The sequence below is a fragment of the Balaenoptera borealis genome (genome assembly GCF_965194805.1).
Source record: "Balaenoptera borealis genome assembly, chromosome: 2".
NCBI lineage: Eukaryota > Metazoa > Chordata > Mammalia > Artiodactyla > Balaenopteridae > Balaenoptera > Balaenoptera borealis.
This window is the reverse complement of record NC_138867.1, coordinates 32,619,716-32,641,886: the sequence shown is the minus strand read 5'-3', so window position 1 is coordinate 32,641,886 and position 22,171 is coordinate 32,619,716. Positions and strand designations below refer to the sequence as shown.

The 22,171-nt window shown below is 37.3% G+C and overlaps 1 protein-coding gene across 9 annotated transcripts in view; it reads left to right on the top strand.

Annotated features, from left to right (window-relative positions):
• CPLANE1 (ciliogenesis and planar polarity effector complex subunit 1) overlaps positions 1–22,171 on the top strand; it is a 131,707-nt gene that overhangs the window by 51,230 nt on the left and 58,306 nt on the right. For 4 of the 9 annotated variants that reach the window (XM_082382117.1, XM_082382121.1, XM_082382120.1 and 1 more), the window contains 13 exons: positions 1,603–1,751; positions 2,365–2,531; positions 3,051–3,139; positions 4,106–4,185; positions 5,251–5,328; positions 6,720–6,912; positions 10,943–11,236; positions 11,416–12,186; positions 13,432–13,598; positions 14,687–14,819; positions 16,015–16,069; positions 19,302–19,406; positions 20,893–20,964. In XM_082382117.1, coding sequence (XP_082238243.1) covers positions 1,603–1,751; positions 2,365–2,531; positions 3,051–3,139; positions 4,106–4,185; positions 5,251–5,328; positions 6,720–6,912; positions 10,943–11,236; positions 11,416–12,186; positions 13,432–13,598; positions 14,687–14,819; positions 16,015–16,069; positions 19,302–19,406; positions 20,893–20,964 — 2,353 coding nt within the window. The remainder of the gene's footprint in view (positions 1–1,602; positions 1,752–2,364; positions 2,532–3,050; positions 3,140–4,105; positions 4,186–5,250; positions 5,329–6,719; positions 6,913–10,942; positions 11,237–11,415; positions 12,187–13,431; positions 13,599–14,686; positions 14,820–16,014; positions 16,070–19,301; positions 19,407–20,892; positions 20,965–22,171) is intronic. The other 5 variants (XM_082382116.1, XM_082382118.1, XM_082382123.1 and 2 more) reach the window with 4 other exon arrangements.

The window sequence follows — 22,171 nt, the reverse complement described above, 5'->3', positions numbered from 1 at the left end:
GATGCAGGCTGATTGGAAGCCAGACCCTCAGACGGCATGTGGCAAAGTATGTAGTTAAGCCCTTCTTGGGGAGTAACCGGGAGATGGGTATTTTTGCCTGCTCCCCATGGTCTGGGCCCACGTGTATAGCCATTGTGGGTATTCCTGCACCCGTTAAGAACTGCTTCCTTGTTTGCTACAGTCCTGTAGGACTTGTGAATACAAGCCCTACCGGCTATCAGAGACAGGTGATCCAGGGACCTCCCCCTCAGTCAGCAGCTGCAAAAACTGGGACAGCATACGTGTATACAGGCTCCTTCTGGGTAGATACTGGTGACTTGGAGCAGGCTAGATAGAGAAGATAGAGGAGGTGTCCATTGGCTTCCCTGGTCTCTGGGGAGGGCTGTAGCCAGCCCTAGATGAGTGCTCAGGTGCGAGATCCCCAGGCAGCAGCTTACAAAGTATGCGGATGGACTCATTCCAGGGGAAGACTGGGAGATGGCTGTTTTTGCCTGCCCCTCTGTGCTAAGCCCTGTGGGGATAGCTGCAGCTGGTGCTCACACACTTGTTAATAACTGGTTCTTTGTTTGCTATAGTCTTGTGGGTTTCATGGATACAAGACTTCTTTGGCTCTCAGAGCTAGGTGTTTTGGGGGCCTGACTCTCAAGTAGGAGTCTTAAAAGTTTGGGTACTAAATGTAGGGTCCAAACCCTTTGCTTCTTAGAAGCTGGAAGTTAGAAGTTCCCTCCCGCTTGTAGGGTGCTGTTCCGGGGTTGGGGTTTATGGTCAGATTGTGTTTCAGCCTTAACTACCTGTTTCAACATGTATTTTCTTATTACCCTGATGTGTAGGAGTCACTCAGTGAGTTTCTGGATTTCTTTCAGTGGTAATTTTCTGTGTGTAGTTGTACATTCAGTGTGTCTGTGAGAGGAGGAGAATTCAGGAGCCTCCTGTGTTGCCATCTTGGTCAACACCCCTCCACACTTTTTAATTCTTCATTTGTTCTATTTTGAATTGCCTTCATTTTAAACTAGTTTATTCTGGGTTGAAGAAATTTTGTTTTGTTTTATGTTTTTGTGGGTTTTTTTTCCTTTTTTTGAGATCAGTTTCTGTTATTGTAAGGTAGTTTAGAAGATACTGTGATATTTGTTGTCACTGAAATTTTTAAGTGTTTCTAGGTGATGCATACCTAAATTTCTAAGTAAAACAAAAGAGATACATTCCTTGTATTTTTAGCTGCATATATTTTTGCCTACTATGTCATTTTGAAATAATTACTAAATGTCTTTTTAACTGTGAAGAGTGTGAAATGAAAGCAACTCTACGTTTTTATTGCTATTGTTCTGTGGCCTGAAAACACTGGTGATACACCTTTCAAGTTTGTAAGGCTGATTTCTTTTGAATACTCTTTAGGTTGTCAAGCTTATTTTTTCTAGGTGGAATAAAGACTTAGTTATTGCTTCAGCATCAAATATTGAGTATTAGAAATGCAGTAAATACTTGGTAAATGAATAAGAGACTTAATCAGGAGAAGTTCTGTAGAAAGTATTAATAATCTAAAAATATAATGAAAAGTAAGGGATTCAGTAATGAATATTAAGTACTATAAATGGTTTGTTTTAGGTGCTAGAGAATAATTACCCTGAGCCTCAGAATGGACCCAATAGAGAGAGTGATTATAAGACAGATGCTGGCTGTTCTGTTGCACTATCCACTCAAGGTGGGACAGAGGAAAGAAATGATCAAAATGAATCTTGTCAAAGTATCTTGAAGTAAGTTGCTGATTATACCTTCCTTTTCAAATACCTTGTTTGATGGTGTTTGGGCTTAAAGGAGAATTGAACCCTTGAAAGTTAAAGAAATGAGCATTTCTTTGAACTAGAGAAGCAGTAAGTGAGTGCTTTCTGAAGTACTTTAACAATTCATTACAAATTTTGTTTCTTTACGTGTTGGTCTATCTCATATCTTCTAAGAGAGGAGCTAATTCATCCCAAGAGATCCCTTTATTATGTTCATTGATTTCCTGTGTCAGAGGAAGTTGAACTAATCATCTCATCCATTTTTACGTATTAAGTAATACTACAAGTAATGTATCTTTGAATACTAAAGCTGAAGCCTTGGTAGCAGGAAGATTCCTTTGTGAGAATGGCAAATTTAGAAAAGTCGAAATTATTCTAATCCTTTGAGTAAATAAAAACGGGACATTCAGTTACTCATTGAACAACCTTTTATTAAGCTTCTAGTATTTGCCATACATGGTTAAAAAACAAAGACTTTATAAATACGAAAGCTTAGTTTGTTCTTTTTCAATAAACTGAATCAATTGAAAGCAAGCTCTTTGTTCCCAAGAATGAGTTATAATTTTAGCTGCTTCATTTTTGTCAGTAGAATGCCAACTGAAGTGAAAAACCCCGAAATAAAAGGAACCAATGATGAGATTATTTCTGTCACTGATGATACTGAAAAAGAATTTATAGATATTGAGGAGCATCTTTTAGAAGTAGAAACATTTACACAGGAGGAAATGGATATATACCCATCAGACTATGAAGGTCAGTTCATTTAGCTAATCTTTTTTTGTTTGACCTTACTAATTTGATATTGGTGAATGATTATCTGAGATAACTTAGTCTTACATCTAAATTGGCATGTTTATAATAGCCTAAAGCCAAATATTTAAAGAGTATTTAATATTTATGAAATGTTAAGCATATTAACTTATAACCTGAATATACAATTTTGGGGCCTTTTGCCTTGCTGTGTAATTATTATGGGTCTCCTCATTGCTGTGAACCAATTCTATGAACCTTTCCTTGGCAGTCTTCTTTAAAACAGAAACTCTCAGAGCTTTGTATGGAGTTATACACACTGACATGAGGCCTCTCAAGGCTCACCTGTGATTCACTTGATGAAGAGGGGTTGTCTCTAGGTGTTTAAATATATTTTTGTAAGGAGGATAGAAAATGTTTCTGCCATTATATTTGTTTCCTATAATATTTCTGAACATTCTAAAAAGAAAATTGATTATTTTTCAAAAGGTCAGTTTTCTCTTCCTTCTTGTTTCCGTGTAGAGGATGCCAAAGAATCTGTTGGAATTGTTAAAAGTCCCAGTATTGCCTCTTACATGCAGATGCAGACTTTACCACAGCATTTAGAAGAAGTAAGTCTATTAAGCAGTGGATAAAGTTACTTAAATTATGCTATGGTAACACTATAGTGTTTTATTCAATATATCCAACCAAGGCTATTATCTCTTAAAAGTGTACTGTGGATTGTAGAGTGTAGCCATGCAGCATTTTTCTTTCACTGAAATTCTATTATTAGTTAGATGTCTAATAATTTCAGGCAATGAAATGTTAATTTCATAAACTGCTGTAGTAAATTAATTTAATCAAGAGTGATGCAAGTGTTCCATATTCAGGACGTCTAATTCAGCAGTAGTGTGCAGTTTTTACACGTACATGCACTTTTATGTATTATTTGTTTTCTCAAAACTCTATACACTGGATTTCCAGGTAGAACACAGACATCTCTAATTATTGAAACAATTCCTTTAAGAAGGATCTTTTTTTTCTTCTGATTTTCTAGTTGTTGTCATAGTGTACAGTTGGCCCTTGAACAACATGGCAGTTAGGGGCTTTGACCCCCATGCAGTCAAAAATCCTCATCCATTCATCCCTTAGTATTCACGGAGGATTGGTTCCAGGACCTGGCGCGGATTCAACCAACCCCAGATGGTGTAGTGTATTTACTGGAAAAAAATCCGCATATAAGTGCACCCCCTTAGTTCAGACCAGTGTTGTTCAAAGGTCAGTTGTACTTACTTCTGTAGTGATGTGTGTGTAATTTACAAATACATTGTAAATACATTGTAAATGATTTCTAGTGACATCATTTGTCTTTGTAGTTTAATATGCTCAGTGGCTCAGGGTGATGGGCCAAAGGCATCACAGTATAAAGGTCTAGTCAGAGCAGGACTGGGAGTACATTTTAAAGTTTGGTTTCGCACTTGCTTTTAGACTGTTTTTATTCCAGGCGAATGGCTAATGTGAAACTCAAGATACCTAAGACAGTAATACCTGTTTGTTTCAACTATTTTCTTTTTGGGTACTATTAATTTTAACAGCATTCCACAGGAGAGGTTCAGTGTCCAAGGGAAGAACTGTTAGAGACATGTATGGAGGAAAAATCAACTGAACAGAAAGGGTAAGGGGGAAAAGTATGGAAAGCTTTCAAAGCTCATTTGGGATTCACTTGAGGAAGAGGGTATTTTTTTCTCCTCATCATTGACAATATATATTTTATGGTGATACTGTGTTCCTAGTGAAATTGTAACCTCAATTTAATAGTAATGGTAGTGATGATTTTTAGTAAATTCTATGCTTGCTTCTAAATCTTGGTAGAGTGAAATAAATAATGATGTCTAAAATGCTTTTTGTTCACCTGTCACTATCAACCTTAGAGTAAAATATGGCTATGACTAGACCAGAGTTTACTCAGCTGCTAATTAGGGTACTCCCTTTCCATACTAATTCCACTTTTCATGGGTCAAGTAAAGAATCATTATGAGTCATATGTGTATAATCTTTCACTGTTATGGTATGATTACTGCACACTGTCCATAGGGCTTTGATGGACACAGACTCTGCTTGCTAGCTTATTATTGCTTCAAGGATAGCTGAAGGCAGTTTTCATTTGTTGCAGTTTGGGCATGATTTCTTAATTTTTAGAATTTTTGATGTTTTAGAATTTTAGAATTACCTCAGATAAGAGAGGCAACATAATTAGATTTTTTCTCTTCTTTTTTGTTCGGGTCTTCTGTGGATAATTAACAAAAAAAATATGTTTAATGTCCTGTGCCTTTACAAGTAATATAGATATTTCTATTAATAAAAAACTAGTCATTACAGTTTCAGATGTGATAATGGGCTCTGTAGTGTTCCTGAGCAAAGTGTCTGCTTCTTCCTAGGTAAAATTTGAGGTCCCAGCTAACTTCATTTCCGCTCATTTTAGATTATATTATTTCTGTTGCCAAGCATTTAATAGTGTTCAAGTCGTATATTAAAGCCATCCAGACATATTCTTTGCTTTTGTTTGAATCTGTTACTATTGCTATAGAGACAGATGTAAATAGATTGTAATTATGAGCTAAGCATTACAGAAGATTAGAGGATGTTTAGACTCTTAGATCGTGGAGCATTAGATCACCTGGACCTTAGATAATGCGAAGAATATCTTGCTTCCTAATTGATTATCAATCTTTAATTATAGTATGATCGAAGGCTTTATAGATCCAGAACACATCACTCCTCATTCATTTTGTGTAGATACAAGTTCAGAAGTTTCTAGGTAAGAATTTTTGCATACTGTACCATATTGATATAATTGCAAATAGATAAGAGAATGAAATGATGCCTACTGTACCATTTTGAAATAATTACTAACATCTTGACCAAAAACTAAGAGAGTAAAAGATTTTCCTCTAACAGTTGTGTTTTAAAGACATGCAGGAACTATTTTAGAACAAGTCTTTTCTGGAAAAAGAAGTAGTGGATATATTATTGAAAGATGTTGTTCTTGCTCATTTTCAGCCTCTAGCAAATTTCTAATAGCATATGAAATGCTTCTAATTCTCTCATAGAAGAGAGTCATCCAGTTGTCTTCTGAATTTCTTTTACAGAAGTTGAACAGTGTGTTTAGTGTTTACAAATCGTGTTGAAATAGGAGAATGATATAGCACAAATTTGCTTTAAAAAAATTCTCCAGTATTAGAATTTATCTCCTTGTTACTTGTTAAAAGCAAAGGCCAATAAAGTTGTCTTAAAATAGGCAAGTCAGTTGTAACGCCTGTTTTTTATGGATTTCCCAAATATAGTTTTGTTATTGAAGATGTGAGATGCTTGACAAAAGGCAAATGTTATTGCTGAAAGGGAATTAATGTAAATCCAAATAAATCTAAACACAATTTAATGTGTTATTTTCTTTTTAGAGACAATGATCAGTTTATTTGGACATGATAGTTCCTGTTCCTTAATTTAGGTTATGAAATTGATTTGCTTGTACAACATTGAGTCCCTTCTATGTTTTAAGGAATCATCCCTAAACAATCATTTTATAAAACAAAAGTTACTTTGATTTTTAACTTTTATTTCTAAATAAGCATTTTTGTTAGGGTTTAATTATTAATATCAACTCTCTGATTTGTTTGGAAATGAAATGTTCACAATAGTGTTGTTTCACATTTAATGAAGAACAGGAGTTTGCTCTATCCATGTTAGAATTAAACATTTTTTTAACCCATACTTTCCACAGTTTTCTTAAATCCATTCCGGATCATTAAATTTAGTCCAATAAATATATTCCTAACCCAAATTACGTACTCTGTACACCTAATCAGAATGATTGCCCAGGTCTCAAACTCAGATGCCTGTAGGGACCAGGCAAGTAAAATGAACGTGAGAACTGTCCTGGGTTGTAACACCATAGGGAGGGGACCATGGCTAACTAGACATTACATGTCCCTTAATTACAGCATTTGGATGAATAACTGTGCTGATGACAAATGTGTCTGGGGGTTGAGGGATAGAATGAGATCGGCTTTAGGGTTTAAATTTCCTGAAAACTTCCAGAAAGCTTTTAAAGTAGAATAAAAAAGTAGGATCAAAATACTCAGCTCATAGACATCTAATTTGTTTCTTTTTTGATTAATGTGTGTTTTTTATTTATATGCTTCCACATAGTGCACGGATCTCTGCATGTAAAGATAAATCTTCCTCAGCTCCACCTTTGGTATCAAATAGAGTCACTGTTGCTTCACAAACACCTGGGCCAACAGCTCAGCCAACCCAGAGAAATGAACCCAGGGCTCAGTTATCACATTATTCCGATTCTGTTAGGCAAATGCTCCAAGATGAAATGTTTAAATTAGTTCAGGTAAGCACATCTTCATATAAACAAGTAAGTCTACACATGATATATATGTAAGGTTTTAAAATATGAACAAAATTCCAGAGACGGACAAGTTAAAATTAAATTGCAAGGGGCTTCCCTGGTGGCGCAGTGGTTGAGAATCTGCCTGCTAATGCAGGGGACACGGGTTTGCGCCCTGGTCTGGGAAGATCCCACATGCTGCGGAGCAACTAGGCCCGTGAGCCACAATTACTGAGCCTGCGCATCTGGAGCCTGTGCTCCGCAACAAGAGAGGCCGCGATAGTGAGAGGCCCGCGCACCGCGATGAAGAGTGGCCCCCGCTTGCCACAACTAGAGAAAGCCCTAGCACAGAAACGAAGACCCAACATAGCAATCAATCAATCAATAAATCTTTAAAAAAAAAAAATTAAATTGCAGGGCTTCTCTGCTTTGGGCACTCTTGCTTTCTTATTCAGAAGTCCTAACTCTAGGGACTAGAGTCTAGGCTGAGTTCCCTACTTCTGATGATGACTTTTTTTACTGAGCTCTTGGGGATGCAGAGCTGCTCACAAAAGTGAGGTGGGGGATAATCAAACCAGACCAGCGGCCCCTGCTCAAAGGTGCCCAAAGTTTATTTTCTAACACAGCCTGTCACATCACATTTATCATCCCCAAACCAAATGTTGGCTTGGTTTGAAATTGTCAGCTGCATTTTAAAGTATTGTTCACTTTGCCTTCCATCATCTTTTTCTCACCTGGTTATCCTTTCCTCTGTCTACCAACAATTTTTAAATATTTCCCTTTTCTATTTTATTCCTTAAATATTAATTTCCCTCAGATCTTATCTTCTCTTCATGTGTTCTATGTTCACTTTCATATCCTTTTTTTTTTAATCGTACAATTTTCTTTTTTATTTATTAATTTAATTTTTGCTGCGTTAGGTCTTCGTTGCTGTGCGTGGGTTTTCTCTAGTTGCAGCGAGCAGGGGCTACTCTTCATTGCAGTGTGTGGGCTTCTCATTGCAGTGGCTTCTCTTGTTGCGGAGCATGGGCTCTAGGCACGTGGGCTCAGTAGTTGTGGCTTGTGGGCTCTAGAGCGCAGGCTCAGTATTTGTGGCGCATGGGCTTAGTTGCTCTGCGACATGTGGCATCTTCGTGGACCAGGGCGTGAACCCATGTCGCCTGCACTGACAGGCAGATTCTTAACCACTGCGCCACCAGGGAAGCCCTCATATCCTTTTATGTGATGCAGTATACCATTTTTATATGGATAATTCTGGGCACTAATTTTGTGAGTTTTTCAAATATGTGTACAGATTTTTATAAATACAATTCTTTTGTAATTAACTCATGTACAGCCTCATCCTGTATAGTTTAACACTGAATGCGCCTGTGTGGTGCCTGGGCCCACAGCCAGGCTTGTGTGGCATTCCCATGACTTCGTGACTGATTGGTGTCTTCCCATGTGGACTGTGGCCTGGCCAGAGACCCTCACACATACCACTGTGGGGCAGCCAGGACTGTTCCCATTCTCCTGGCATGCCCATACCCCTCCTCATGCCCTGCCCACACCCCTCCTCCAATAGAGACCTATGCCCTCCGCGACAGCTCCCCATGTGCTGTTGCTGGGATGTTTATACTAAAAAAAAAAAATCTTTGAACTATGGGTCCTGATGGGAATACTTTTTCAGCATGTCCCACTGTCCCATGGAACTTATTGAAACTGATTTTATTCTTATTCTTCTGAGTCTCTTCTTTCCCTTTTCTATTTACTAGCATGACCTATTTTACCTGCTTAAAGTTTTAGAAGCATTTGTCAAACTTGTTTTTTGGATTACCTAGGGACTTTGCTGGTCACTGCCCTGTATATTTAACAAATTCTCCAGATAATTCTGGAGAAGATTAAGAATCACTGTCTTAGAGAGTCATCTTTACCTTCTTTCACTATGCATATCCAGTGTTTTACTATGCCCTCTTGACTCTTTTGCCCACATTGTATGTCAGTACAGTTACTTGCTATTTCTATAGTGGTAGCCAACCTTAGGTTTTTAGAACTTCATACTTCCATTGTCTCATATATGCATTTCTGAGACATTCTTCCCCAGATATTGTTTTTTTTTTTTTTTTTTTTAAATTAATTAATTTATTTATATTTTATTTTTGACTGTGTTGGGTCTTCACTTCTGTGTGAGGGCTTTCTCTAGTTGTGGCAAGTGGGGGCCACTCTTCATCGCGGTGCGCGGGCCTCTCACTATCGCGGCCTCTCTTGTTGCGGAGCACAGGCTCCAGACGCGCAGGCTCAGTAGTTGTGGCTCACGGGCCCAGTTGCTCCACGGCATGTGGGATCTTCCCAGACCAGGGCTCGAACCCGTGTCCCCTGCATTGGCAGGCGGACTCTCAACCACTGCGCCACCAGGGAAGCCCCCAGATATTGTTTTAATACTCTTATTTTCCTGCTTTAAAATCTTCAGTAAATTTCAGGCACAAATTTGTATACTATATGATATCAATCATGTTTTAAAAATACAAAGAGTGGAACTTCCCTGGTGGCTCAGTGGTTAGGCATCTGCCTGCCAATGCAGGGGACACGGGTTCGAACCCTGATCTGGGAAGATCCCTCATGCTGCAGAGCAACTAAGCCCATGCGCCACAACTACTGAGCCTGCACTCTAGAGCCCATGAGCCACAACTGCTGAGCCCAAGTGCCACAACTACTGAAGCCCATGTGCCTAGAGACCATGCTCCGCAACAAGAGAAGACACCACAGTGAGAAGCATGCGCACCGCAATGAGGAGTAGTCCTCACTCACTGCAACTAGAGAAAGCCCACAGCAACGAAGACCCAAAGCAGCCAAAAATAAATAAATAAATAAATAAATAAATAAATAAATAAATAATAAAAAAATAAAAATACGAAGAATGAAAGGATATACACTAAAAATGTTAATACTAGTTATCTTTGGGAATAAGATTATGAATCATTTTTATTTTCTTTTTCGTCCTTTTTTTTTTTCTGTAATAAGCATATATTTCTTTTGTAATTGAAGGAAACCTACATTTTTTTTTAAACCCGCAGTGTTTCCTTATTGGCTTGTTTTAAGAAGTGCAAATTCCTCTGTTGGGCTTGAAAGACCCCCATGGACAGCTTTTATCTTCCCTCTTTTCCCACCATACTCTCACAAGTCTAGTGGTTCTCAAAGTGTGGGCCCTGAACCATTAGCATCAGCATCACTTAGATATTAGGAACACAGATTCTCAGGCTGCCATCCCAGACCTACTGGAATCAAACTCTGGGGATGGGGCTCAACAAAGAGTGCTTTTAGAAGTCCTACAGGTGGCTCTGATGCATGCTACAGTTTGGGAACCACTGTACTAACCTCTCTTCTCATTAGCTATAAATTTCCTGCTCCATCTAAGCCAGTGTACATGCCAGTGGTTCCCAAGCTTTTCTGCACATTGAAATCACCTAGTCATCTTAAAAAATACTAATCCTGGCTCACATCCCCCGGATACTCTGATTTTATTGGTATAGGGTGTCACCTGGCCATTGGGATTTTTTAAATGCCCTCAAGTGATTCTGTCATTCAAGGTTTTTCAGCCACAGTGCATACCTTTGCCTTTCACTCGGTCAGCCCTTCCACAGGAATTCCTCTCTCTTCACCTGTTGCTAATCTCTGCTTTTTTCTTTCCTGAAAACCTGGTCACAACACACCCATTTTAGGAATTCTTTAATTATCCTCACCCACTCCATCAGACCACTCCTTTATGATCCCAAGGATGTTTATGTAAACTGCTTTACAGATAGTCCCAAGTCTCACTAGGAGTTCATATTCCTAGTTGACAGCTCCTTGAGGACAGGAAGCTATTCTTCTTTTCCTTTTTTTTTTTTTTTTTTTTAAATCTTTCCCAGCTCTGCTTTCTATTCAGCATTTATGGGTCCAGCAGATACTAAGGCTGAAGTATGACTATTCTGGAATACTCAGATAATTGTTGTTGCTTCTTTAAGTTCTTTTCATTATATTTTAAGATATTTCTTTAATTTTTATTTTATCCTAGCTGCAACAGATCAACTTCATGAGCCTAATGCAAATAGTAGGATCATCCTTTGCTAACCTCCCGGATATACATCAACTTCTACAGCAGTCTCAGTCTGTGCATTTGGTGGGAAGCCAAGGATCAAACCCCACAAGAGGGAGTAATGATGTTGAAGACAGCAGTAGAAATCTGAAGGAGAGATTTTTCGTTAAACCACAACCCATGGGAGAGCACGTCAGAGAGCCTGGCAAGAACAGCCCACACTGCCATAAAGAAACTGTACAATCTGATGAAAATAATATTGGAAGTTTACAGGTAATGCATTTAAAAATACCATTAAAGTTGTCCTAGTAGTTCAGTTGTTGGTTATTTGAGTAAATAACTTATTTAGTAGTTATTATATTCCACCTCCTCCAAAACATATTGAACATCATTTAAAAAGTAGGAGTTCGTAATATATTTTAATCTTACATAATATTTTTTTTATCTTCCAGAATGTTCCACATGGGAGTGTTCCTTTTTGTCAGTTAGAAGGCCAAACCCAGAATAGAGGACAAACCCCAGCATCTCAGAGCTTACCAACCACTTCATTGTCTCCAGCTCCTGCTGGAAATACTCACCTCCACCTTTTGTCCACGTCTTCTGCCATTCTGAAGACACCTAAACTTATCCCCACTGCAAAAACTTTCAGACCTGGTGATGGTTTTCCTTTGCTTCAATTTCAGCCCAAGCCTGAATTTAAGCCCATTTCCTTCCATACAGAAAGAGTTCCTCAAGTTCCCTTCAGTCCTCCGCCACAGCCAAGAGTGGCTTGGGGATTATCTGATTTCTTCCAGCCTCCTTTGCCAAAGAGAGCAATGGACACTACTTCAATGTCCCATTTGAATTTGAGCCAGTATAATACTGAAGTCATAAAAAAAGCAGTTGAGCAGAAGAAATGGGCAGAAACAATAATTACAGAAATCCCTAAGCATGTGAACTTGGATCAGTATGTTGGACAAGAAAACTTGACACCTCAGCAGGACTCTGCAACATTTATAAAACCAGAAAAACTGTTTGATGTTAAGGCAGGGCCCTTTGAGATAACTCCTCAGAATTCTTTTGGACTTCCATTATTGCACTTGCAACTTAAACCTCCTTCTGTATTTTCCTCTGCCTCAAGAGCATCAGTTACAGTTCCATCAATACCTATTAGAACTGTAGCAGAAGAAAGCAAATACCCAAGACTATCACTACTTCATTCATGTCTATCCCAAGAAAATATGGTAATGATTTTTGCAGAGTGATACAAGAGCACAGTCCTGCCTTTTTCATACCATAAATATACACTCAGTGAAAAGCTCTAACACACTTCTTTTTAAAGAAATAATGCTTCTGTTATTGAAAATAACATACAAAATTTGGTTTAAAATAATAATGGAGTACCTTAAAGGTTTTAGGTCTTCTTCCGTGTATCAGTACCAGAGTTTTCTAGACTCTTTCAAAAAGATGTTTCTGAGATTCTGCTCAGAGAAGAAATAAGAAGTAGAATAAAATGACCAGTGTTCTTTGTGTGTGTGTGTGTGTGTGTGTGTGTGTGTGTGTGTCTGTCTGTCTGTCTGTCTGTCTAGAGAGAGAGCATTGTTTGGGGTTCCTAGCAATTGTGATATGATTCCCTTCAAATCTACTACAGGTTAAAATTGTGAAATTTAGACCCAGATTTATAAGTAGTTTTACATATTAAAAAATTGTATCTTTTTAAAATACTTTAAACACAAAGATTAAATCTTTATAAACCCACCAAATCGTCTTTAAAGTTGTAACCTTTGATTTATGAAATTAAGATTGTTTAGGTTCTAGTTTTGTAAGTCAGTCTAGTTGAGTAATTGAGTAATTCATTCTCTGGTACACTTTCAAGATTTGAAAATGGTGCTGGGAAAAGAAACGGTCATCCCTTAGAAAAAGTACTTATCGTGCCTTCCTTTCTTCTGAACGTATTATGAACAAAAAAGAAAGGATTAAAGGAATGGAAAAGTAGACATTTTGGGAAGGTTCTAAAGAAATTTTTTAAATTAGAGAATAGTATAATGAACCCCCAAGTTACCATCACCCAGCATCAGTGATTATCAACATATTGCTAATCTGTTCCATCCATAATCTCCACCCCTGTGCATCCTCTCTATTCCAAAGAATTTTCAATCAAAGCTAGACATTATATAACTTCATTTATAATTTTTTAAGAAGGAAGGTTTTTAATATGAAAAAGAAATTAAGAAGATGAGGACTTTTAACATAATTTCTGAAATAAAATGTCCAGTTGAAATTTTCAGGAAATGATTTCTAAAATCATTTGTACTTTAAGATCTGGGTACTCATCTTACCAGTCCAAATCAGTTTGTTTTCTTTGATATGTTCTATCTCTTGCACATCTTAGTTTAATTTAAACCAATGTTTTTCTCAATTTTTTATTAACATATTGCCTAATTGAGGTTTGTAATTTTAAATGACTATGCTTTGTTTCTTTCTTATAGTACCAAAACCCACAACTTATTCCACTTGAAAACCTTATTGCATTTAAACAAATGCAACAGAAATTAACACATAATTTATTTGAACAAGGCGATCCTGGACACCTCCAGCTTCTACAGGTCAAAATAGAATCATCTGAATTGAGACAAGGAAAGGACAGTAAAAAAAGGCAAGTTTTAAGTGAAATTTTATTTGAGCATACACCTGCAAACATACCTGCAAGTTTATTATTAGTGACAATAATATAGTTTTAAGACGGAAGTTATCTGGTTCAACCTCCCAGCCTGACACAATTGCATATTCAGTTTCCTTGTCAAGTGTCATGCATTTGAACACATCTTGTGATGAGAAAAATTCCTATAATGTGAGAAACAATACTATTATTTTTTTGCATTTTATTAAGGAATTCTTTCCTGGCATTCATAGGCTAGAGGTTTCTTTTTACATTTTTCTCTAACAGGATGAGCAGTCATCTTTTGCAGCACAAATATTTGATATCATGAAATCTTCCATATACTGTCCAATACACTGAAGTAACGTTTATTGTTATTCATCTTACCATATCCTCCAGACTCTTACAGGAAGCAGTGATGTGAATTGTTTCAGGGCACTAAGAAATGCGCATGTAAAAAGCAAGGCTGTGACTTCTAATGAAGAGCATTTATAATGTTTTACTCATAATGGATGTTCAAAACATGTATTAACTGGTAGATTATTCCTTAGTCTAGAAAATACTTCAAAAATTTCACATTTATCAGACCCTAAAATCTACTACCAGTGCTCTCTTTCCAGAAATGGTCTTTCCTTCCATCTTTTCCAGGTAAACCCTCTTCAAAGTAAGTTTTCCACTTAACTTTTTGGGCTCTCCTTCCCCCTTGCTGAGGTGACTGAGTTTGCCTAACTTCTTCAGATAGGTGAATGGAGGTGTCCAGTAGGGTTTCTGGGGCCAGCTTAGAATCTGCAGAAAAGAGAATTTGAAAATTACCTAAAAGATGTAACTCTAACCTGGGACTCTAGTGACTAACACAGAAAAGTCAGTTCCGTAGTAGAGGAACTAGAAATAACTTTCATGTGTCCCTGACTTCTGCTTATATTTGCTTGTATTCTAGCAGAATATCTTGCTAATTTAATTAAATGGCACTGAAAATAATTTATTGACAAAATTTTGATAACTGTCCCACTGCATAGCATGATACAAATGAAAAACTGATGTTACTAAAATAGTAAAAATATATTTTACACTATTGTTTTTAATAGACAAAGACGACGAGCTGAAAAAGAGCTGCAAGAAAAAAGATCAGAGAAACTAAGGAGAAAACCAAGTGTGACTTTCCAACCAGAGGATTTCATCATTAATGATAATGATTCAGAAATAGTTATGAAACCCAAGGTATAGAAAAACTATAATACGTTCTTCCCTGGTCTGCATGTACACAGAGTTTGGAATGTCTGTGGTTTATCTAGTCGTCTGATTGCTGGAAGCTTCTGATCGTGACTAGGAGAATCTTATCATTAAGCACATAAATCTCTGCTGCATCCCTCTGTGCAACAGTAGACAAACAGTTGTGAATGTGAAAAGCAACTTGTTGGTAAATCAAAAACTGTAGTTTAGAGCATCTGCTTGTGTGACATATTTGAAATCACTCCACCTTTTTTCTATGACATCTTAATGCGTATCATACATTATTTGGGTTTCTCCTATGATAGTTTCACCTAACTCTTTTAGGTGCCTCTAGGATTTCCCAAACATAAGTTTGTTATGCAACCTATATATATATTTTTTTTTTAAAGTTTTTTTTTTTTAATTTATTATTTATTTATTATTTTTATTTTTGGCTGTGTTGGGTCTTCGTTTCTGTGCGAGGGCTTTCTCCAGTTGCGGCGAGTGGGGGCCACTCCTCATTGCGGTGCGCGGGCCTGTCACTATCGCGGCCTCTCTTGTTGCGGAGCAGAGGCTCCAGACGCTCAGGCTCAGTAGTTGTGGCTCACGGTCCCAGTTGCTCCACGGCATGTGGGATCTTCCCAGACCAGGGCTCGAACCCGTGTCCCCCGCATTGGCAGGCAGACCCTCAACCACTGCGCCACCAGGGAAGCCCCTGCAACCTATATTTTATATCAGATCTTTGCAAACATTCCTTCTCAATTTGGTGACTATTCACCTGTATTTGCAACAAGAGTTTAAATAAACAGAAATAGTTTTGTTTACTTGAATCTTAGCACCCTTTTTTCAGTAAGTCCTCAAGAACATGTCTAGAGGCACTTAGTAAAATGTTGAGTCCATGAACAGTTTGGATATTATTTGTGAGTTAAAGCTAGTCTTGCAGGAGAGAATTGCATATTGTAATTTAGTAACTGCATTAAATTGGTAATCCTCTTTTTTATTTTTAGACTTGTGAATTTCGTAAGCACCTTTGTGGAGTTACTTTGATAGAGTAAATAATTTGATAGAATAAATATTTCTAGAATTATAGGATTTTAAACTATACCTAAAAAATCAACATTTCTCATAGCTATTGAATATTTTTTTTCAAAATAATGACTGTCTTTGAATTAATCATAACTTGATCATTTGGGGATTCATTTAGGAGCAACAAGAACATCATGGTTCCCAGCCTTTGGAAGACTTTGACATTCCTTTTGGTATGTATATGCATGATTAATGTCATGTCTCCATTCAGAGTTAAAATCAGTTTTCTAAAAATATGTAGGTACCTACCCACTTCCCAGGGATACTGGGAAAAGCGGAAATGTTTATGTAAGTGTTGTATGTTGTGAGCACTGTTAAAATGTTAGTTATGATATATGAAAAAACAAATGTAGATAAAAATGAGAGCAAATTATTTTCATGTTATCTTTGACAGGATGGTGTGTATGTGTGTATGTATGTGTATGTGTTTGTTTTGATGTGTTATCCGTTAGAGCAGTGGTTGACAAAGTATGGCCCACAGACCAGATCTGGATTACACCTGTTTTTGTGAATCAAGTTTTATTGAAACACAGGCATGCCCATTTATTTACACATTGTCTATGACAGCTTTCACATTGCAGCAGGTTCCATTTGTTGCAAAAGGGACCATATGGTTCACAAAGCCTAAAATATTTATCATCTGGCCCTTTACAGAGTTTACCAACCCCTATAGTAGAGCAATGCAATTAATTAGAATCTCAAATAATATATTGATATATAAGGCCTAAAAGGAAATTATTGGAGAACACGCCTGGAGTCAAATTAATCATAGAAAATACATGTACAATAAAGTAAAGGAATCAGTTCAGAAAAAAGAACTTGTTTATAGATAGTAAATTCTTTTCTTTCTTGAATTGGTCAATTCATTTCTTGCCACTGAAGTACATGTTCCCCAAGCCTTTCTCTTCAGTATTTTTCACACGTATACACACAGACACTCTGGTGCCTCTGCAACCATTCACTTTCATGACTTCAGCTCTTAAATTTTTTTGGTGACATTCAAATATACACCTTCCGTCCCTCATCTTTCTTTTCTACTTTCCCCTTAAATTCAACATGTTCACGGGAGTTCTTTGGTGGCCTAGTGGTTAGGATTCTGGGCTTTCACTGTGGTGGCCCCGGGTTCAATTCCTAGTCAGGGAACTGAGATCCCACAAGCTGTGTGGCGTGGCCAAAACAAAAACAAAAAAAAACATGTCCACATTTTAAACTGGCATTTTCCTATTAGTGATTTCACCACTCATTTGATTGGACAAGATTTTTACCTTGGAAGTCACCCCTGATTTATCCCTCACGTCTGTTACCCCATTCCTTCACTTAATCCTTGACCTGGTGCTCCTTCCCTTTCTCGGTGCCACGACCCAGCATCAGGCCTCTGCATGTTGAGCAGTTGTCTCCTCACTGACCTGCTTAGCTTCTGTTTCTCAGCTTCTTAATCCGTCTGGTGTTCTTCTTTTCCATTCACTTGTCTTAAAACCATTTTCTTTTTCATTCTTGATAACATTCTTTCTCTTCACAAAGGTGGTACATATTCACTGGAGAAAATTTAGAAAATGCAAGTAGAAAATAAGACCAATATTAAAATCTCCCATAATCCTTCTGTCTAGAGATAACCAGTGTTAATATTCTTCTAGGGTTTATTTTCTGAATATCGCTACTCATATATATCTATAAATATATGTATGTGTATATATATATAAAAAGAATACCTCCTCTACTTGTTTAATAACTTACTTGTTTTTACATACTATTATTAAGGTATATATCTTCCCATTTTACTAGATATTCTTCTACAATGTCATTTAAAATGACTGCGTAGTACTCCAGTGAATGTATATTGTGTCATTCCAAACAACAACAATTCTCCAATTCTGTGACATCTACTGGGTGTCCTGTAATTCAATTCCATTCTAACAGTAATAACCTAGAGTTAGCACAGAACCCAGAGGTTAAGGAATCAGTCCCCAAAGACTCCCTATTTCCTTTAGACACCAGCTGCAAATGGGGTCCCCAACACCTGCATTTTTGTCTGGTCAAATATAAATTCAGGGATTCCCATGACACTCCCGCCCCTCACCAGGTTTACTAATTCTCTAGAACAACTCTAGAACTCAGAAAAGCACTTTATTTGTGATTACAGTTTCATTATAAAGGATACAACTCAGGAACAGCCAAATGGGAGAGAGGCATAGGGCAAGGTATGGGGTTTGAGGACACAGAGTTCCCACACCCTTTCTGGGTGCACCAACTCCCAGCACATCCACTTAATCATCAACCTAGAAGCCCCCTTAGCCTCATTGTCTCAGGGTTTTTACTGAAATTTCATTACATAGGCATGATTGATTACATCATTGGCCATTGGTGATTGAACTCCAGCTGCTCTCCCCTCCATGGATGTGGGGGTAAGGCGGGGCTGATAGTTGGTTCCTCTGGTGACCAGCACCCATCCTGAAACTATCTAGGGGCCTGCCAGGAGTCATTAGCCTAAACTCAGATATGATCAAAAGGGACTCATTATGAATAACAAAACATACTCCTACCACTCAGGAAAATCCAAGGGTGTAAGGAGTTTTGTTCCTGGAACCAAGGACAAAGACCAAGTATAAATATTTTTTATTATACTACCAAGTGCCATCATTGATACTCTTTTATTCTACTTAGACTCCCTGGGTACTCTCCCAGGAAAATCCACATCTAAACCCAAACTCCCATAATAGTCTTTGGACTTTGATTCTACTTCCTGCTGAATGTTTCCTCCAGGGTGGAAATTACCTCAGGTACAGCATGTGCCACCTGAATTCGTTATCCCTTCCCTACCAACTGGTTTGTTCTTCTGTGTTCTCTATTTCCATTTGTGTCACTACCAACTTAACATCAAAACACACATTATTCTGAGTTCTGCTTTCCCCTTCCCCCTCTCAACCAGTCAGTAGCCAGTTCTTGCCTATTTTACTATCGTTGTAATTCTTAAATTTATCCTCTCTCCTCTATTCCTCACCATTACTAGGTACTTACTTGAACTGCTGCAGCAGCCTCATCTATCTGATTGCCTTACTTTAATTTTATCCACTCAAATTTATTTTCCACACACTGGCTGGGGTGGTTTCTCTAGAACATCAGGTTGACCATATCATTTCCCTGCTCAATAACTTCTACTGGATCTTCATCAGCCAGAAGAATAGGTTTCTAGCCTGGGCATACAGAGTCCTTCACAATTTTGGTTTTAATTCTACTGACCTGCCTGTGAGGGTCAACTTAGATACCACTTCACTCAGAAAGTCCATTTTGGTAACACCTTGACACTGAATTCCTCACCTCCCTTGAGTTAGGTACTCTGCTTCTGGGCTCCTGGTAATATGTTGGCCTCTCAATGATTGCTTCCAATGTTTTGTTGTTATATTTAAGAAAAGCTCCAGGATGATGTTAATACTTCAGCTGGATTGCATTTCATGGCCTCTGTAAAAAAGAAAGCTAAAGAATGTCAGGATGCAAGTACAAATACAGACCCAGGTAAAATGCTATTTCACTTTAATTTTTAAAATTCATCATATTTTGCAATATTTAATATATATCAACTTTTTTTTCAAAACAGTGATTTAAAAGGAATTTAAAATTATGTGATAGGGACTTCCCTGGTGGTCCAGTGGTTAAGACTCCACGCTACCAATGCAGGGGGCCCGGGTTCGATCCCTGGTCATGGAACTAGATCCTGAATGCCTCAACTAAAAGATCCTGCATGCCACAACTAAAGATCCCTCATTCCACAACTAAAGGTCCTGCACATGGCAATGAAGATTCCGCATGCTGCAACTAAGACCCAGCACAGCCAAATAAATAAATAAATATTTAAGTAAAACATAAATAGATAAAATTATGTGATATTAGTTACTCATCCCAGCTTCTTGTCCCCAGCCCTGGTATATACTTTACAAATTTTAAACTAAAATTAAATTTGAAATTGAATTTATGATAACTTTATTAAAACGTAATAGGTATTTGTTTAAAAATGCCATGGACTACATCCTAAATCAGTAGAAATAATATATATATATATATATTTTAAAATTTTTTATTTTTTGGCCGCGCCATGCGGCATGTAGGATCTTAGTTCCCTGACCAAGGATTGAACCACACCCCCTGCATTGGAAGGGCAGAGTCTTAACCACTGGACCGCCAGGGAAGTCCTGGTAGAAATAATATTTTGAATTTGGGTTCTCTGTGCCATAATTGACTTTACTAGAATTTCATGCCTAAGATTGAGAGGCCTGAAGCTGTGGCTGCTGAAGTTGAGTTAGGAAGAGAAGGACTAGATTGGGTTTAGTGTGGGAAGAATATATGTAACTGTGTCCAAAAATAGAGGAAATAAATGTTGGAGGAGCTATTATTTGGAATTTTGCCTGACAGACTTCTTCATTAATGTAATGAATGAATGTATTAGGTGGTTTCCAGTATTTTTCTCCTTTAAATGATGCTTCAGTGAGTAACTTCTTGCATAGAGCCTTTTTTGTTGTCGTTGTTCATCACTATGATTTAGCTAACTCTTTTATCCTTTACCAATCCAATAGATTTTAAAAAAAGGCCTCTGTTATTTTAATTTTTATTTCTTTCTGAATGAGTTTAGGCATGTATAAGTTTTTTTTTTAATAAGATTTTTTTTGATGCAAATGGTGAGTGCGCATTTGAGAAACATTCTTAAATGTATCTCTGAGAAAGCCTTGGAGATACTTGACTGCTCTGTAGTCTTCTAAAGTCAGCAGCCTATTTGTTAGAAGTTTGCTATTCATTCAGGTGATCAGGCCCAGGATATAAATAGTAATAAAATCTAAAATTATCATATTAATTAAAAAATTAAATTCTTAAGCTGTCAGTCTACTTTTCTACCACGTTTTATACACAAGATATAAAAATCTGCACTTGTATATTTAATTTTTTCCGTGCTTGTGAAATCCTTTTTCTGTTTTCTCTTTTTGTCCCAAATCTTCTAATTGACTACAAGGTAAAGATGCTGCTTCTCAAGAAGTTGTTTCTGAATGTCATAAAAATCAGCAAATCATTTCTTCCTCATCAGGTGTGATTTCTTTCTTTTTTTTTCTGAGAACACCATGACTAGTTAAAGGTTATGTCTGCATGATGGCTGAAACAGGAGTTACCAACCCCCATAAAAAAAGCAGTTAAACCAATCAAAGATAGAATGATAATTTAAGTATTTTCACTTTCCTTTTTTCTAGTTTTTTAAAAAATTTATTTATTTTATTCATTTATTTTTGTTTGCATTGGGTCTTCGTTGCTGCACGCAGGCTTTCTCTAGTTGCGGTGAGCAGGGGCTACTCTTCGTTGCAGTGCATGGGGTTCTCATTGCGGTGGCTTCTCTCGTTGCAGAGCACGGGCTCTAGGCACGCGGGCTTCAGTTGTTATAGCACGTGGGCTCAGTAGTTGTGGCTCGTGGGCTCTAGAGCGCAGGCTCAGCAGTTGTGGCGCATGGGCTTAGTTGCTCCACGGCATGTGGGATCTTCCTGGACCAGGGCTCAAACCTGTGTCCCCTGCTTTGGCAGGTGGATTCTTAACCACCGTGCCACCAGGGAAGCCCTTTTTTTTTTCTAGTTTTTTAGTTGTCATGTGGTTTAAATTCAAGCCTTGGTGCCAAGTTTCCAGTACTCAGTATTGCAACGAGTTATATTTTGCTTGTGAAATTTGAAAGTAATGTTCTATTAAAAATACAATGCTAGGAAATAAGAGTTGTAGGACAAAAGGCACAGAGTTAGACTGCTGACTTACTGTGACAGGCTTCTATATTGTTTTGAATAAGAAGCTAATGACTTTTGTAAAATTAAGATATTAAACATTTTAAGTGGTAAAATTTAGCTATGGTCTTTATATATACTAAAAACACTGAATTGTACATTTTTAAAGGAGGTGAATTACATCTCAAAAAAGCTGGTTAAACAAACGAACAAACAACAAGAAACAGTGTTGAAAGTAAAAAAAATAAATTAGTTATGATTAATTTCCTAAAGCCTGGCTTTATTGAAATTTTAAACAAGCAAAAATGACTTAATATATCTGAAATTGAAAAATGAAATCATAGCATTTTCTTGGTATGACTTAGATATTTCATTATTCTTGTGAGTCATTCATATGAGAAAAGCAATAGTCAATATGCATTCAATTCTGAATTATTCCAGAGTAATTTGCCCTTAGAATAGAATACAATTTGCTTTAATTTATTTATACCTATGAAACTTCTGCTTAGATTTTCAGCAGATAGCCTTTTTTTT